This window comes from Aphidius gifuensis, linkage group LG5 (genome assembly GCF_014905175.1).
Source record: "Aphidius gifuensis isolate YNYX2018 linkage group LG5, ASM1490517v1, whole genome shotgun sequence".
NCBI lineage: Eukaryota > Metazoa > Arthropoda > Insecta > Hymenoptera > Braconidae > Aphidius > Aphidius gifuensis.
The window spans coordinates 4939115-4957920 of record NC_057792.1 but is presented as its reverse complement, the minus strand read 5'-3'; the positions used below and the strand labels follow the sequence as shown (position 1 = coordinate 4957920).

Below are 18806 nucleotides of genomic sequence, written 5' to 3'. Positions count from 1 at the left end.
TCTTAGGGTTTGACAATTTCTTACGATATACTTGTATTTAAAAAAAAAAAAAAAAAAACATTTAAAACAAAAAATAAACAATTTGTTTAAATGTTGACAATGCTTATTATCATATAAACTTATTATGCAATTTTACAATTTAAATAAACGAAAAAAAAACAAAAAATTACAATACAAAAATGAAAAAAAAAAAAAAAAGAAACACTATACAATAATTTCTAATCAATATAGAAAACAGTAACATTAACATAATTAAGAATAAAAGGGAGATTGAAAAAAGTACATTTGAAATAGTAAAGAGTATTTGTATTAATTTTTTTTTTTTTTTTAATTACTTCATTCAATTTATATTACGTTTTTTAAATCAGTCACATTCAGGTCAAAAAATGTTACTATTTATTCTTTCTCCCTTATAGTATCATTTTTTTTTTTTTTTTCGTATCTATTAAAATACGTACATAATTTACACAGTACAAAATTTAAAATTAATTTGTTGTTATTTTTATTTTTGTTTGTTGCTAAGTGATCCAGACTACATTATTTTAAAAAATTTTAAAAGTACGGTTTTTATTTTTTAAATCTCCGGTATTATTTTTTTCATTTTATTTGCAAATTAATTTTTAAGATTATATTATTGTTTTTTTTTTTTTTGTTGTATTTCATTTATGGTATTTTAAATAATAAATTGATTAAATTATTATAAACAATTCCAGTATTTATGAAACTTTATAAAATCATTTTTTTTGTTTTTTCATTTTTTATGTATAAAAAATAATAAAATTTAGAATTTTACAGACAAATTAATTTACAAATTAATTGTCAGTAATATTCTATTGCTATGTCAGCAACGACAGGTCAAGAATTTTTTTTTTTTCGTTTTTTTTTTTTTTGTACCAAAACATTTTTAATACTGCACATATTTTTAATAATTTTTTTTTTTTGTCTTTTGTGCAATTTAAAGTTTTATATAAAAAAAAAAAAAAGCTGTATTTTTTTTTTTAATCGAAGAAAGTATATAGTAATTGACATAATAATTTTAATGGCATTATAAAGCTTGTCAGATTTTTTTTTTTTGTCATAAACTTTTCATTGGATATGTTAGTGTAAATTTACCGAAAGTATATATATTATTTTTAAAAATTTATTTCTTGTCATATCGAATATATTTTAATAATTTTTAGTTCGTTTTGAGACGGTGCCTAAAATAAAAAATTAATATTTTATTTAATTTAGAATTTTGTTGTTTTTGTATTCGTTTGGATGTCATCCAAGTAATAAATTTTTTTAAGATAATTTTATCAATTAATTTATACTGTTATGCATATTTTTTTTTTTTTTTTCTCTTTTTTATTTATTGCTAATGTTATCATAATTATTCAAAATAAATAGTCTAGACTATTGTGTGTCCATTACAGCTAAGTGTTTAATTAAAAAGTAAAATTTTATTATAAAATTATTATCTGTTTTTATTTAATTTTATTTATATATATTTTAATTTTCATACTGATTAAAGATATCCTTTTATTTATTTCTACCTGTAAAAAAAAAAAAAAAATAGTAATTCACACACTGGACACAACAATCTTAACGTTACACTTGTTCCAAGAAATTATGATAACTAAAATAATAAATAAAATTATTATATGCATAACAATATATTGATTTAAAATAAAAAGAAAATTGCAAAATTAATTCTATGCACAATTTAATATTAGTTTTTTTTTTTTTTTATATAGTCACGCTCTATAATGATAATCTGATAAAAATGAATTCAATTGAGCGTAAATAAAGCAATATAGAGCGTAGACCAGTGTGCCAGGTACTCATATCATATTTGGATATCAAATTTAATTTATTTTTTTTTTTTATTTAACAATGAAACAATGACTTGATGAGCTTATTATTATTTTTTTTCTTCTTCAAAACACACTAGATGTGTTTTATATTTATTTTAACAAGTCATATTATTTATAATTTTTATATTTTTTTTGATTAAACAACTTGAAAATAATGGCCAAAAATTTAATTGTGTGTCATCACAATTTTTTTTAAATAATTAAAATTATATATTTTTACAATCCTGACAACTGGTCCAACATACTTTAATCAATACTAAATATTGTCTGGTAATTTTACATTTGTTTTTAAGTTATTTACTCGTTTATTTTTTTTCATTGAAATTAATAATTGGGTTCATCCCCTCAAGCCGACCTGTCATTGCATGTTTTTTTAAAATTTTATTAAAAAATCTGTTATAAATAATATAAATGAATTGGACATTGTTAGTATTTAATTATATTTTTTTTTTTACTTAACTAAATATAATAACAATACCAAAAACTGTCACGAAAATGATATGTAACAGTTTTTGTAATATTGAATTTGTTTTTTTTTTTTTAAATATGTCATACTCTCGTTTTACAATGAATAAAGATATAAATAATAATTATTTAAATTTTCGTAAATTTTGAAAAATAAAAAACTTTTTTTTTTTTTTCTTTTTTTTGTTTTTAATAACAAGACTACAGTGAAAATAGTAACAGATCTTGAATATTAAATTATAAATTAATAATACAAATTATTTTTAAAAAGAAATGAAAAAACTTAAAATAATAATTTGTTTTTTTTTTTTTTTTTCTGATAAGGCTGTTAGTTAAAACATATGATAGAAGGCTCAAAAGAGGATGTAACCAGTGAGTTCACCTATGTACATACCTAAGCGTACTTATCTTTTTTTATTTATTTATTTGTTTTTTTTTTTGTTTTTTTTTTTTAAAAAGATATATATTTTTTTTTTTTTTTTTAAATCTTGTCATTTTTTCATCTCACAATTTTCGTTTCTCCTCTCGCAAACATTTTAAATTGCAATATATACTAAAAATTTATTCACATCATTATTTTGAATATTTAATTTGTTTCTTTTTTTTGCATTCTAAGTAAATTTTTGTATACAAAATTAAAGAGTTAGTTGTTTTTAGCAAAAAAAAAAGATTCTTTTTAATTTTCCATGTCCTTTTTTTTCTTATCTCTCCGTCTAGTCTTATCATTCCCGCAGAACACAATGTTTATTTCTAAACCCAAGTTTCCATTTATCACAAATTATTGTTCCTTGTATTTTGTCGTTTTAAATATAATTTAATTATTATTTATTTTTTTTTCTTATTTTCTGCATATCTTATCTCATTTTTTTTTTTTTTTTTTCTTATTTTTTTTCGTCATTCGACAATACTGTAATCGAGTACGTTTAATTAATAGAGAAGGGAAATTAAATCCCTCAATTGATTGTTTTGACTTACGTGCCATTTTTAAAAAAATTAAATATATATATATTTAAATATATATATATTTTTATTCTTCTTATACTGGGATAGCAAATTATGTTGATAGTAGTATAAACAAAAAAAAAAAATTGTTTTTACTATCAATATTTTTGTCGTTTGCGTGTTCAGAGAAGATAATTAATGAGTGAAGTAATAATTCCAAAGTCATAAGACTATGGATTAGGGGGTGGTGTTGTTGGTGTTGTATGAGATACACCAGCAGTTACAAGTGTTGGACTCGTTGGACTTTGTTGTAAAGGCAAAAATGCTGATCCAAGACTTGGTTTAAGCTGAAATGCTACACAAGGCTTTGGACAATAATCCAATTTGCTCAAATCTATCATTGGTCGTCTGCTATAATTATTATAAAATATAAAAAAAATAATATTAGCATATTATGTTGGATTTTTTTAATGAAAATATTTTTATATATGAATATTAAATTACCTGGGATCTTCGACGAATTTAAGATTAACTTTTTCACAACCATCTGGTGGTTCTCTTGCTAAAAACTTATTGATGTGTGGTGATGTACCTAAACGACTCTCTTGATCTGGGGTTGATCCACGACTGCCTCCTATTTAAATTATAAAACAAACAAAAAAAAAAAAAACATATATATTAATTATATATTTTAAATTTAAATAATTGCTACAAGTATAAATACATTAATTAGCAAATTCAAAAATAATATAATTAAAAATAGCAATAAGGCTTGTAATTTTTATATTAATTATTAATTATGAAATAAAAATTTAAAAGCCTTGCATTTGCCATCAACAACATATCCTAAAATAAAAAAAGTAATTTTCAATCTAAAAAAATAAAAATAGTTTTAAACATAAAATCAGGATAATCAAAAAATAAAATAATAAATTTCAATGAAAAGAAATCTATTGAAATCGTGCAATATTTAACTAGAAAAAAAAAAAAAAATAAATAAAACACGAAAATAGACAAACGAATTTTGATAATTCGAAGCGAACCTTGTGGCAAATCACTGGATGGACGAGAAGTATCCATGAGACTTTGAATAAGTGGTGATTCAGAATTCCTAGATGGTGGCCCTGTATATTTTTTAAATGATCCCATTATACCCATCATAATCAAAATCATTTATTAATTTTTATCCCATGATGAAAATATAAATTTTTAAATGAATAAATAAATAAAATAAAATTACCTGAAGAGTATGAACTGGACGGAAGCTCAGTGGCTGGTGTTTGAGTATTAACACTACGTGTTGCCCTCAAAAGATCAGCCAAAGGTGCTCTGTGACCTTCTGGTGTCATTTGTTCACGATATTTTGCATACTAATTAAACAAATAATTATAAATATAAATAATAATAACAAAAATGTTTTAAATATCATTGATAATAATATACCTTGTCCTCAATTGAATGATCAAGATCATTTGTATTTGATGATGATTTTAGTACGAGTCCTTCAATTTCTTGATTAAGACCTTCAATTGATGAACGCATTGGTGGTCTCATTGGTTTAACTGGTATATTCATTGGGCTTGCTTTAATACTCAAACTAAATTGATTTTGCATTGATGTTTGTGATGCAATACTAGGCAATAGTACAGTATGATCACCAGGTAAAGCTGGACCACTTGGTAATATTAAACCAAATGCTGTTGTTCTTTCTCTACTACTTGTACTTTCTTTATTTGTCCGTTGTAATCTTTAAAATATAAAAATTAATTAATATTAAAATTTTTCTTTCTATTTAAAGTTTAATAAATATTTTTTTTTACCTATGTCTTATGTATTTTTCCATTGGTAATTTTTCTTCTGTATTAACAGTTTGTATATCATTACCAGTTGTATGTCGATTTATAACTTTTCTTGTTTCATTATTATTACTACTATTACTACAACTACTACTTGTTGTAGAAGTTGTTGTTGTTGTTGTAGTAATAGTGCTAGTTGTACTTGTTGGCCATTCTTCAGTTTGTGTTGATTTATCAACAAATAAACTTGTATGAATATAATAAGATTCACGAGGCCATTGTCCTTTTAAATAAATTGTATCAAGTGATGCTGTACGACGAATATTTTGATTACCATTTAATCCATCACTACCACGTCCACTTAGTGTTTTTGATTTAGCTAATATAATATTTAATATATATATGTGTTTTTAATAATACAATAATATTTTAATAAATAAATAAATAATTATCAACTACCTTTATATGATAATGAGCCAGGACTTCGTTGACCAGATGATGCTGATGTATCTGGTGATATGCGTGCTTTCCATGTATTTACATTTGTTGGTGATACAGTTGGACTGTTATTATTACTTTTTCTTAAATTACTACCCTGTCTACTTTGTCTAAGTAATGAACTAACCGGCAGGGTAGCACGCATTGGCCCTTGTTTTGTTGTTGAGCATGGTGATGATTTTCTCATACGTTGTGTACCCGACATATTTTATCATATAGAAAATATATATCAATTTTTATTCACAACCCCTGGCCTGTTGTGGCCTTGTCAAATACACACCAACAACAACACCAACACTACACCGCCACTGTTAGTAGTTTGTAGTTGAAAAAACAAAAGACTATACAACAAAAAAAAAAAAAAAAAAATAACAATATATATAAATATTTTTATCAAATAAAAATATTATTATATATACAAATATATAAATATAAATATTTTTAATACATTTTATATATTATATATTTATGAATTAGTATAAATAAATAAAAATAATAATAACAACAGGAAGACTTCCCGTTAAATTTATTGTACACTGCACGAGGTGTTGTATCGCGTTGTAGCTTGTTGCAGTAGTAGTAGTAAGTGTAGTACTAGATACTTGTGATTGTACGTTTTTTTATTTTTTTTTTTTTATTTATTTATTTTTATTTATTTTTTTTGTGTGTGATATATAAAAGAGAGAACCAATCAGGGCCAACTACAGAGAGAGGAAAAAAAAAAAAGAGAAAGAATAGGGAAAATAAAAATACAAAAATAAATAAATAATATAAAATAATAAAAATAGAAAAAGATAGATACAATATAGGTATATAAAAAGTATTTAAAAAAATGTGTAAATAAAATTTTTAAAAAATATATTTTTAAGAGGTGGAGTTGGCTGTGATTGCTCCGACTTTGACGCACACCAAAAGGACGCTTTACCTCTTATTTATTCACCGGATTCCCCTTCATAATCCATCAACTAACAAAACACACTGCCACGCACTGAACAAAACACAAAAAAAATAATCATATATATTTTTTTATAATAATTGTCGATTATTGAATAGTATTAATTAATACACAATAATATTCACTCACAGTATATTCACAATTTTTTTATTAATAATTATTTTTAATTTAACGTTGAAAATTTGATATAAATAATATTATAAATATATATAAAAATAAAGCAACAAAAAAAAAAAAACTACAAGGCGTCTTGTCATTCATTCGGCCAAAGCGTTGGCGGAGGCATAGTGTGTGTTGTTATTATTATTACGCTTTTGGCTAACACACTTGCAAAGGTTGCAACTTGTTTTTCTCTCTTTTACTCTCCCCCTACTACTCTTTTTTTTTTTATTTTTTATTAATTTATTATCTATCTTTCTCTTGCTTATTATTACAACAAGTACTTTTCTCTGTCTTGCTTTTGTTTCGCGCTCACCTGAGTTGGCGTTGCGTGTTTTTTTTTTACGTTTATTTTTTTTTTTTCCTCTCTCTCTCTCTCAATACATATACATCACGTGATGACTACTCGAGTACATGTATGCATGGATAACTTTTGCTGCACCAATACAATCCCCCACACACGTTTTCTCTCGTACGACGACGAGAGAAGAGAGGAAAAAAAAGGCACGGACAGCTCTTTTCTCTCTCTCTGTCTTTATTTTCTTCTCTCAATTTACAATCTCTTCTTGCACTTACACAACAAATAGTCACGAATTTTATAACTCTTTTTTTTTTTTTTTAGAATGTAATTTGTGTATACAAAAAATATATTTAGAATTAGGGCTGGTTTTCAATCGAGTGATTGTTGGCGCTTTAATTCGCGCCATTATTGTCCACCATTTTCATGAAAATAAATCTTGCTATTTTAATCGCGGGAAATTTCAAATAAACATATAAAAAATATATAAAATAAATATTTAAAATTTGTTGAATTATGTTTTTAATGAAACAACAAATTTTTAATTATGTAATATTTAATTTTATAAATTTTTTTTAACATAATAACAATTGTTGACAATTAATTAATGAGTTTTTTTTTAAATATCTGTTTTATCGTTTGACGGTTGTACAGGCTGATCAAGGGTCATTCATTTTTTTTTTTTTTCTCCCCCCAAGATGACCAGCTTCCCCCCCTCAACCTCATTGCAACCATGATGGTGATTTTGGTGTGTGAAAATACACAATGATTGAGTGAAAATATTTACAATAATAAAAAAAAAAAAAATCTTTGATACGCATAAATTGTTAATTAATATTTAAGAGTGTTTAAAAATAATGGCTTCCTTAGTTGCGGATTACGGTACGTCTTCTGGTTCTGACAGTGAAGATGAAATAGCATATAATTCGTAAGTATTTATAGATTAATAATTAAATACTTGTCTCTATATTTTTTTTTTTTTTGTCTATGTGTTAAACTAATATAAATAATGAATTTATAAAATTAAAATATAAAAATTGTTCTTGTTCTTTGTAATTTGATATTTTCATAAAATTAGTTCACAGGAGTTGGATGAAAATGATGATGAAAATAATGAAAATGAAAAAGATGAAATGATGATAAATATAAAAAAAATAACAACAAATGAAATAAATAAACTTCCATTACCAACACCAGATTTTAATAGTACACCAACATTAAAAACATCAGTATTTTTAAATCCATTTTCAGAAGCTGAAAAAGCTAAAAGTGCAATACTTGAAAAACATGTTAAAATGACACCAACATTGGATGATACTAAAATGATTAATGGACGTAAAATATGTTGGAATTATCGTAAGGGTCGTTGTCGATATGGTCATAAATGTACATTTGCTCATGATTCTGATTTACATCGTAGTGTTGCTGATTTAGAAACAATACGTAATACTGAAGAAACAGTTATATGTCAAACACATTTTAATAATCAAATTAATAATCATCATGATGATGATGAAATTTATCAAGAAAATAATCAAATTATTAAAAAAAATAAAAAACGTCCAGGACTATCACAAAATTTGGTACCAGGTAAAAAAGTTATTAAAATGTACAAAGCACAAGCTAATCCTGTTGGACGATAAATTTATATTTTTATATTAATTTAATTAATAACAACACACAACAATATATTAAAAATCAAAGAATTTTAAATTGATAAATAAGCTGTTATTTATCAATGCTTCCAAAAAGTGCTTCATGTACAAATTTAAAAGAAAAATATCTGATTGAATATTTAATAAAATTTTCCAATTCAATGAAAAATAATATAAATTAATATTTGCACTTTTACCAAATATTATATTTAAATAATTATTTTTAAGAATATTAATATGAAAACAACAACAACATCAACAACAACAAGTGCATATGCTGTTAAAAAAAAAAATATATATATGAAATTTACAATTGTTTTTTTATCCAGTAACTGTGCAGTTAATTTTTTCCATAAAAATAAAAATTATCTTCCTAGTATTATAAACAAAAATAACAACAATAGTTAAACATTAACAATTATTATATAATAAAATTTAAAAAATGTTTAAACTTCCATAATAATTTTTTTACAAATGAAATAAAAAAAAAAATATTATTCAATAGTTATTATTATTAGCAACAATATCGTATGATTTACAATAAAAAAAAATTAATTAAAAAACGATAAATACAGTAAACAATTAATTTGAAAGTTTATCAATTAAATTTTTATAATTATTAAAAGACACTATTTTAAGAAATTAAATTCCGACAATTTAAAAAATAAAAACAATTAATTTTTTTTTATTTATTTTTATTAAATGAACTATTGAATATTTAAAAAATCTCGTTTTTTAATTAGTAATGTTATTCATCTAATAAAATATAACCACTGTTAAAAATCAATAAATTAATTTGATTATTTTTTTAAATTAAAATAATAACTTCCTTCAGTAATTTGTGATTCCAAGAATCAAGTTTTATTTGATTAAAATAATAATAAAAAGTTTGAATAAATAAATCTATTAACTAATTTTTATTCCTTACTGTTATAAGTATTTTATTTATTAAGTTTAACTTATTATAAAAATGTATGAAAACACAAAAAAAAAAACAAAGCACAAAACATTCTGTAAATCATTTTTTTTTGTTGAATAAAAATTGATTGATTAAAGAATTAAAATTGAGTATTTATTTTTTAAAAATAATTAATAAGGATAAATAAAATAAAAATGTTATTAACAGACGAGTGATATTTTTATTTCATTCAAAATCTTACATACGTTAAATCTGTTTAATTATTATTTTTTTTTTTTCTTTCATTATTTTAATTAACAATAATAGGTACGTGTGAAATGAAATTCAGTGCAATATAAATTAATTATTATTGCATACATAATTTCAATACTATCTTGTGATTTTATTTATTTTTTTGCATTTGTATTATTTTTATAACAAGCACTTTGTCTCGGTTCAAAGGCAAAATCCATTTTTTTTCTTTTAGAAAATAATTTAGTTTTTTATTCCGGTAATGAGGTAAACACAATGAAAAGCAATCACAGTCATTTGTAGTCGGAAAAACGACGCAATTATAAATTTTAAATGAAAAAAAAAAAAGAATTTAAAAAAAAAATCAAGCAAATGTTGTATAAAGAAAAAACTAAAACAAGAAAATAATCAAGTTTTTAAAAAAATAATATAAAATTAATGGTATTAAAAATTATTTACATGATTACTAATTCTTTTTTTCAAAAAATACCACTTTTAAGTACTAGTAATATTATTAAAAATTATTTGGAGATAATATTTGTTTTTTTTTTTTCTGAGCCTGCAGAATTTACGTTCTTTAAAAAAAAAAAAAAACAACTGTTCACTCTGAAATGTGCAAATTACTATTTTATTCTTTTCTTTTTTTTTTGCTCTTATAATTTTTTTTTTTTAATATTTAATATTGTTATTCACAAATAATTGTTTAATTGTTTTTTTTTTTTTTTTTTTCAAAAGAAAGAACGTTCGATCGTGCATCCGTGAAAATGAATTTATATATTTTCCTTTTTAATTGTTATAAATTATTATTTAAATTTGAAAGAAAATGTCAGTCAATGTTTGTTTTTTTTTTTGTGCCCATATTTATGATTTTTTTTTTTCTTTGAAATATTACATTTATCGTAATTGTTTTAATTATTATTATTATTATATTCAGTTTTGTTTTTAGTAGCAAAAATAATTTGACATTTTTTTTTTTACAGAAGAGTCTCGAATGTTAATATATAATTAAATTGAAAATATTTTTTATACAGTATAATAATATTTTAGAATTATTTGTTTTGTTTATTTGAATAAAATGAGTTAATTAATTTTTATTTTATACAAATTATATTGTTTTATCAATTGTAGAAATAAATATTTACCCTCAAAATTTTTAAAAATAATTTATACAAACATATAAGTTTTCAAAATACAATTGTTGTTGTTTTTTTTTTTTTATTGTGTTGATGAAATAGCTGATTTTTTGAGGATAAAATTACTGTTAAATTAATTGTTTTGTTTCTTTTTTTTTATGTCATTTGTCATGTCATTAAACACAACTATTTTTCGTTTCACGAATACACGATTTGTTTTTTTTTTTTTTACAATTTGATTAGAGCAAGTTGATTTATATTTTCGTTTTATTTACAAACTAGGCTTGACGATATTTCGTTTTATGTCATTCATTCATTTACACTGTTATATAGAATTTTTTAGAATTATAATTAATAGCATCATCATGAAAGACCCTGCTTATTAAAATTCTAATAGATATTATCATTATGATCAAGTATATTATATTTTCTTTTCAAAAAATGCATTCAAAAAAAATTCAAAAAAAAAAATTCAAAAAGAACTGTACAATGCCATTGATACTTTCGGTAAAATAATCAAAAAAATTATTCATATTAATTCGGTCAGATTAATTCGTAAGATTTTTACATAAAATTTCGACAAAAACAAATTTAAAATTGTAATAGGCATTGAGTATTAATCAATCCTTTAAGTACACATGATTTTTAATAAATTTAATGATGATTGTTAAAGAATAAAATTTTGTAATTACATGAATAATATTCATCTACTCGTCTAATAATAATTTTAACTGTTATTAATTAATGACAATAATAAATTTAAATATTTTTTTTTGTCAATTAAATTTTAAGAATATTATTGTTGAATTTTTTGCCATTGATAATACCATTATCATCAGCCTTATTTATCATATTATTATCGCATATTCCATTTTTACATTGAGAATCATCACCATTAATATCATTACCATTTGTATCATGTGATTTTTTATAACCATTTATACCATTGATACCATTGTGTATTTTATCATTAACACAATCATTTTTTGCATTACCATTAATACCATTTGTCATGGATTTTTTATTATTAATTGTATCATCAGTTGTTCCATTAATTTTTTCATTTAAATCAATTGGTGTACCATTTATACGATTAAAATTATGACAATATTTACTGTCTCTGGTGTGCCATTCTTCTCGAAGACTTAAATTAAACATACTGTAATCTGGATTACCAGTAACATCTTTTTCAATTGACAAAAAACTTGGAAGTATATTTTTTAAATCATCATTATACAAAGCTGTATAAGTTTCCAATAGCATAAGTCCACGACATCTGTAAATATTTAATTTATAATTAAAGAAAAAACAATTCAACAAACAAATAAATGAATCAAATAAAAAAAAAAATAATATAAATACCTTGGATGTGCTGGTTCTCTGTAAATATCAAGTTGAAAATATTGATTATTAATTAAAAAACATCTACGTTTTTTAAATATTGTAAAATGTGAATCATCACGTGATGATACAATATTTAAATAATCTCTATGATTAATTTGTGTTTTAACTTCAACAACTTGTCCACACATTTTTGGACGTCTTATTGTATGAATATAAGACCAATGACCTTTTTGTCCACGTTTACGTAATCTTGCTTGTTGACTTGATGATTTACTTTCTAAATAATGATGTACAACATCAAAATCTTGAAATGGAGGAAATTCACTGTCTGGTGGTAATGGTCCTTTAACAAGAAATTTAACCTTGCGACTACTGGCACGTAAACGATCACCAGTATCAATGCCAAGTTTTTGACATATACATTCAATCATACGACATATTTTTGATTCAAAATCTTGTGAATTATCAATAACATCAAAATAAGGATGACCAACCCATGCTGCTGCTGCTTTATAGTCGAGTTCACGAGCAAGTTCAATACCCTCAGAACGACATGCATGATCTTCAGTTGAATAAAATTCTTCAGCACCATTTACTGCTGATACCATATGTATTATTTGATTGTAACGAGTATCACGTAAATCAACATTATTCCAACCATTTGTTGACATCATTTGATCCCATTTATCCTTTGAAATAACTAACAAAAAAAATTAACAAATAAACCATTATAATTAATTGACAATTATATATTTTTTTTTCATTTATAAAATTTAATTACTTACATGCTGATGCATCCATTGCACCACGATCACAAATAATAAGACAATTTCTACTGCAAGTTTCACCCAATTGAAAAAATGTATTTTCAATTTGTATCATTGTTCTTAATAAATTTTCTTGAAATTTATAAGCTATTTTAAAAATAAAAAATATATTATTATTTAAAATTTATATAATATAAAACAAACAAAAAAACACAAAAATATATATTTAAATGAGAGCACCAATAATGATCATAATTCCAACAGGTATAATAAAAAGATTAAAAATAATAATATCAAAAAAACAAAAACAACAATTATATAATCAAGGATATTAAAAAAAAAAAAAAAAAAAAAACAAACAAATAAAGAATTGTGAAATAATTGCACAATAATAATATATATCTACTACCTACTGAAAAAGTTGTAATATAAATTGACATTACAAATAAATAAATAAAGTAATATCAATAGTAAAAGTAGTGATAGAAGTAGAATGAAGATATCAACCAATCAACCAAATAAGCCTTAAAGAAGGATAATCATATACCTAGGAATAGCTTATACATTTTATATTCTGAAAAAATACATTAGACAAAAAAAAAAAAAGAACAACCCCTTGTTAAATGAACCTTTTCAACAGCACTCACCAGTGCCAGAATTGACTTTGATTAATTCATGCCACAAGGCATGATAATTATTATTAGGAATGGTCCGATTATTGTTGATTTCTAACATCTTTGGAATAAACTTGGAATTATCATCATTTCCATCATCATTTCCATCACAACACATTAGATTTTTCCTTTGTATTGTTGTCACTTTATATTGTAAAATAAATAATAAATAAAATAATAATAATAAAATGCAAAACAATAATAATAACAATAATAAAAATAAATAAATAATAATGATAATAATAATTTTCAGTTTGAAAATTAGTTCAGGGGTAGTGTGTTATCTCTGGTTTTATCGATTTTTTATTTCCAGGACTTGCTCTATATTTTATCTTTTTCTATCCTCTCATAAATCATTATTAAATTTTAGATGCTTATTTTTATCATAAACGTAATTTATATTGTCAAAATTTTGTAATGTATATATGATTTTTGATCTTGAATATAAGAAAAATAAATTATTGTTACGAAATATTTTATATTTCAACTGGCAACAGTATCAACAGCATCAAAGTTTTAAGCTAGTCATCATTTTATTATGTCACATGAAATTTGTTGAATCATCAATCATCACTTGGACAATAATAAATAAATAATATTATTATTATTGTTTAAATATATACGTTTAAATAAATAGAAAAATTTAAATAAAAAAAAATATGTTATCATCCCAAAGAAGCCTCATTTTGTGATTGTAGTTCAAGGACATGAATAATCTATTAATTGAACTCACGTGTACAATGTTATGTCAGTGGATAAAAAAAATTTTTTAGAATATCCGTTCAATAATAATATCAATAATAATAAAAATATTAAAACTGCACGATTTTTTTTTTTTTAATTTAAAATGACATTTCATGACTGTATTTTAATTAAATATATGAATAATAATTTTTTTTTCTTTTATTATTTTTGTTGACAAAATTTATTAAAATTTATTTATTTTAGTATAATAAAAATTTATGAATTAAATAAATTACTATTTTTGTTTTTACAAGACAATAAATCTTTTTTTTTTTTTTTTTTGAATACAAAATCAAGACTAATTTGTCATTGTAAAAAAAAAATAATAATATAAAGCTATTAAATAAAATTAATTGTTTTTATCAAATATCCTAAATCAATTGTATTTTTTTTTTTTTTCTTCTTTTAAAACTATTGCTTAGTTATCTTGGGTACAGGTTTAGAAAATACCCTGGCAAATGGCCATTATTTATTTATTTTTGCACAATCAATGCTAAAACGCATTATGTATGTTGATCTTTTTTTTTTTTTTTTTTAATTCAATTTTTTATTTATTTTTATATACGCCAGCAAATTATAACGTCATAAGGCTTGAATTTCCTCTTAATCACGTGTCATGAAATGACAAAAAAAATAAAATTTAATACTCATCAAGTTCATCGAATTTGACTAAATAATATCCTGTTTAAAAAAAAAATAAAAATAAAACATAAAATCGCTAATTTCATATATTATAACTTAGTCATACTTGAGACTTTTTAATTGTTTTTTTTATATTTCTAACATCTGTTTTTATTTTATTTTTTTAATTAAATTAAATCATGTATATACATGTGTAATTATTTTGGCACGCTCATGACAATATGTATACTTTTCAAAGTCACATCTATTTATTTCTTCAACATTAAGCTGACCAATGAAATGAAAAAAAAAAAAAAAATTCAATACAGTCAAAATCCAAGTGCATGACCTGCACTAATTTATTGCATCATTAACTCAATGAATTACAATATAATTACCTCATTTTTTGATTAATTAAAAATTCATTTTCACCTAAAATTATTTTAAAACAATGGATTGCCATATTTTTTTAACTGAACTGAAATTAAAATATGTATTGAATGATTATTAAATCAGACAATTGAATAATAATAAAAAAAAAAATGCTTAAATTAGGTCATGGTCACCATACAGACATATCAAATGTAAATAAATAAATCAAGTTTCCAAAGACATCATACAGTAATTTGTAATTGAAACTGGATACTACAAGTTTTTTGATTTATATAAAGATTAATTATTATTTTGTCTAGAGTCATATTTTATCATTTATTTATTATTGTTTAATTAATTATATATGAAACATTGTTAAATTTAAATCAACATGTGAGTCATGTTGATAAATTAATTTATATTTTTATTTCTTATTGATAATCATGATAAAAAAAAAAAAAAATAAGATGTATTTTTAGTATATATTGAAAATTGATTTATTGATTATATTATGACACAGCAAGTTGTCAATCAATAGTCATTTTTAAATGATAATTTTAACAATCTATTTAGATACCGTGCAAATAATAAATCATTGTCTTTTTTTTTTTTTGTCTTGAATTATAAAATATATTTCAAGTTCACGATTATATTTATAGAATTTATACAGAAATGTCAAAGTTATTTTTTATATTATTTATCAACGAGACACATTGATAAATTTTTTGCGGCAAATAAATTTTTTTTTTAAAGAAAAATGCCGGAACTATGATCATTAAAATATTGGTAATATGAAAATATGATCAAATTTAATATAAAAAATTAATAAAATTTTAATTAATAAAATTTTTAACTCACCCTCGGCTTCTGTAAGGTCACTGAACTTTATGCCACCACTGAAATATCGAAAAAGCAAACAAAAAAGAGTTGAGATATTTAGTTAAATTAAATGTTAATTTGTTTATTTTTTAAATGAAAATGCTATATGCTAATGATAATGATAAAGAATTATAATTTAGACAAATGTCAATGACATTTGTTTAATATTTATTATTTGAATAAAAAGATTATTTATTTTTCGAAGATGCAATATTTTTGTTAGCGAATAATATAGCATACCTGAGCAGCACGGTCGCTGTTTCGGGAACACGGAACACCTGAAAAATAAGACAACCACCACTCTATCGAATCCGAAACGCACGAGGTGATACTAATCACCCCAAAAAAAGTTTTTTTTTTTTTTAAACAAAACAAGTTAATAAACTAATTGAAAAAAAAAAAATGATAAAAAAATAATCATTAGCTCTGTTCGTTTTTTTTTTTTTTAAATTAATTGACAGTTATTATTATTAAATAATATTTTGAATTAAAAAAAATGCATAAAAATGTTATAGGAAAATAGGAAAATTATTATTAATTTTAAATGATTATCTACTGAATTAATAATATTAAATTATATACCTCAAAATTGTATCTAAAAAACGAGCAGAGTTTTATTATTTTCAAAAAAAAAAATTGTCTGTTAACTTTGTTTTTTAATTTATTTAAATTTACTTCATGAATTTAATTAATTAGTTTATATTTTTGAGACCCACCTTCCAGCCCATGTTTTCAAAAAACGTACATAGACGTGTTTGACCAGTTGTCTTGCCTCCACATGGTCCTAAAAAAAAAGCAATCGAATCAATTAGTAAAGTAATTAATGGAAAAAAAGATAAACTAAGCAATTAAATAAAATAGATAAAATAGATAAAATATAGATAAACAAATAGGCAAATTTATAGTTAAAAAACATCAACAAAAATAATTTAAATATTTGACCTTGCCCTTGATTTATACACAGCGTATTGAACGCAATATTAAATATAGATAAAAACTACCTTATATTTTTTTTAATAAAATAAAAAAAATAATCTTATGGTTGGTTATTAAAATTAATAATAATTAATAAATAATTATCAAGGACAGAATATAATTATTCAAGTGTATAATTAATTTATTATTTATATGTAACTAAAACCTAAACAGAAATAAAAGTAAAAAAAATCACACAACTATTATTTTAAAATATCATGACAAGTACATTATGATAATTAGAGTGGAATTAATTTATAAATAAATCAAGTGTATGAAAAATATTTAAAAAAAAAAAAAAATTATATTCAAGAATCTGAGAATATTTTAACTGGCCTTGTTCTTATCAAGATATATTTTTTTTTTGATTACGCATTATCACATCTGTCTGAAGAAAAAAAAAAAAAAGAAAAAATTCTTAAAAATTTACTAAATTTATACTCCACTAATGTTTGCTATTAATTTAATTTATTTTTATACTTTTAATCTAAATTAAAAATAGAAATACATTTTTATTATTTATTTTTTTTTTGAATCATAATAGCTTAATGGAAATATTTTTTTTTTTTTTTTTGATATTTAATCCAGACAACAATGTGATAATTCATTCTAACTATTCGATTGTTTAAAAAAAAAAAAAAAAAATATACTACGTATTGATGATAATAAAATAAACAAATATATTGTTATATTAAATAGATAAAAAAAAAAAAAAATTTACCTCCAGTCAAAACGACCTTGTAGACACGTTTTTGCTCCATTATATTTTTAGTTTCCTGTTTTTTGGTCACGTCTTGGGAAATTGATTTTTTTTAATTTCTTCTTTTCTAGCTTCCACGCGGTGCTTGTGTTCTCTACAAGCAAGTGTATTCTCTGTTGAATGTTGCTAATTAATAAAATTGGCAATAGCAGCTTGTTGTGAACAATATAATATTGTTTTTAATGATGTTCAATAGTATTTTATTATTTACTACATCAACACTTGACAAAGCATGTTGAGTTTTTTAATTTTTTCTGTTGTAATTGTCCACGTTGAATACATTGATTATGAGAATTTTTTAAGAGCACGTTGTTGTTAGAATATATAATAACGATGTTTTGTGAACTGTTTGCGAACTAATGCAAGTTTGCGGTTTTGCGTTAACTAATGGAGTCTTTATGAGGAGGAGAGGAGGGTTTTAAAGTCTTTTTAAAGATCCAAGATTTCGATTGGACAACACATTTTACTACACAAACATTTTTTTACACACACACATATGAAATTTAACTTTAGTTGATAAATACTAGATGGCCATACAAGTTTAAATCTTAATTTGTTTTTCAAATATATATCAATTGCTCATGACACTGAGCAATGCGCAGTAAAAAAAAAGAAAGGGCTTAATTAAAAATTTTTTATAAATTCGATAAAATTGCTAATTAACTAAGCTATTAAATATTTTAAAATGCATATAATATGTTTTTTTTTTAAATCTTATTTATTTTCACTAGCATCATTTAATTTTTATAAAATAATATGAAAA

General features: G+C 22.3%; 3 protein-coding genes across 8 annotated transcripts; 1 reads left to right on the top strand and 2 right to left on the bottom strand.

Annotated features, from left to right (window-relative positions):
• Positions 1 to 1322: 1322 nt before the first annotated feature.
• On the bottom strand, positions 1323 to 6989 carry LOC122857118 (glucocorticoid-induced transcript 1 protein-like). 4 transcript variants are annotated; one of them, XM_044159116.1, is made up of 9 exons: positions 6642 to 6659; positions 6483 to 6545; positions 5519 to 5898; positions 5084 to 5438; positions 4707 to 5010; positions 4504 to 4633; positions 4307 to 4387; positions 3768 to 3897; positions 1323 to 3674 (listed from the first exon to the last, which is right to left on the bottom strand). In XM_044159116.1, exons 3-9 carry the CDS (start codon positions 5760 to 5762, stop codon positions 3494 to 3496), a joined length of 1425 nt encoding a protein of 474 aa, XP_044015051.1. In that variant the 5' UTR covers positions 5763 to 5898; positions 6483 to 6545; positions 6642 to 6659; the 3' UTR covers positions 1323 to 3493. The 4 variants fall into 4 exon arrangements, with proteins under 4 accessions (XP_044015051.1, XP_044015050.1, XP_044015052.1 ...); XM_044159115.1 differs by having other exon boundaries at positions 6483 to 6989; XM_044159117.1 differs by lacking the exons at positions 6483 to 6545; positions 6642 to 6659 and adding an exon at positions 6006 to 6025.
• Positions 6990 to 7681: 692 nt separating this feature from the next.
• Positions 7682 to 9749, top strand: LOC122857126. 2 transcript variants are annotated; one of them, XM_044159129.1, is made up of 2 exons: positions 7682 to 7897; positions 8048 to 9749. In XM_044159129.1, the coding sequence occupies exons 1-2, from the start codon at positions 7827 to 7829 to the stop codon at positions 8610 to 8612; spliced, it is 636 nt and encodes a 211-aa protein (XP_044015064.1). In that variant the 5' UTR covers positions 7682 to 7826; the 3' UTR covers positions 8613 to 9749. The 2 variants fall into 2 exon arrangements, with proteins under 2 accessions (XP_044015064.1, XP_044015065.1); XM_044159130.1 differs by having other exon boundaries at positions 7684 to 7897; positions 8055 to 8774.
• Positions 9750 to 9850: 101 nt separating this feature from the next.
• LOC122857117 (TRPL translocation defect protein 14) lies at positions 9851 to 18540 on the bottom strand. 2 transcript variants are annotated; one of them, XM_044159113.1, is made up of 7 exons: positions 18005 to 18540; positions 17025 to 17092; positions 16549 to 16586; positions 16288 to 16325; positions 13037 to 13165; positions 12270 to 12951; positions 9851 to 12183 (listed from the first exon to the last, which is right to left on the bottom strand). In XM_044159113.1, the coding sequence occupies exons 1-7, from the start codon at positions 18042 to 18044 to the stop codon at positions 11688 to 11690; spliced, it is 1491 nt and encodes a 496-aa protein (XP_044015048.1). In that variant the 5' UTR covers positions 18045 to 18540; the 3' UTR covers positions 9851 to 11687. The 2 variants fall into 2 exon arrangements, with proteins under 2 accessions (XP_044015048.1, XP_044015049.1); XM_044159114.1 differs by lacking the exon at positions 16549 to 16586 and having other exon boundaries at positions 18005 to 18053.
• Positions 18541 to 18806: the final 266 nt, after the last annotated feature.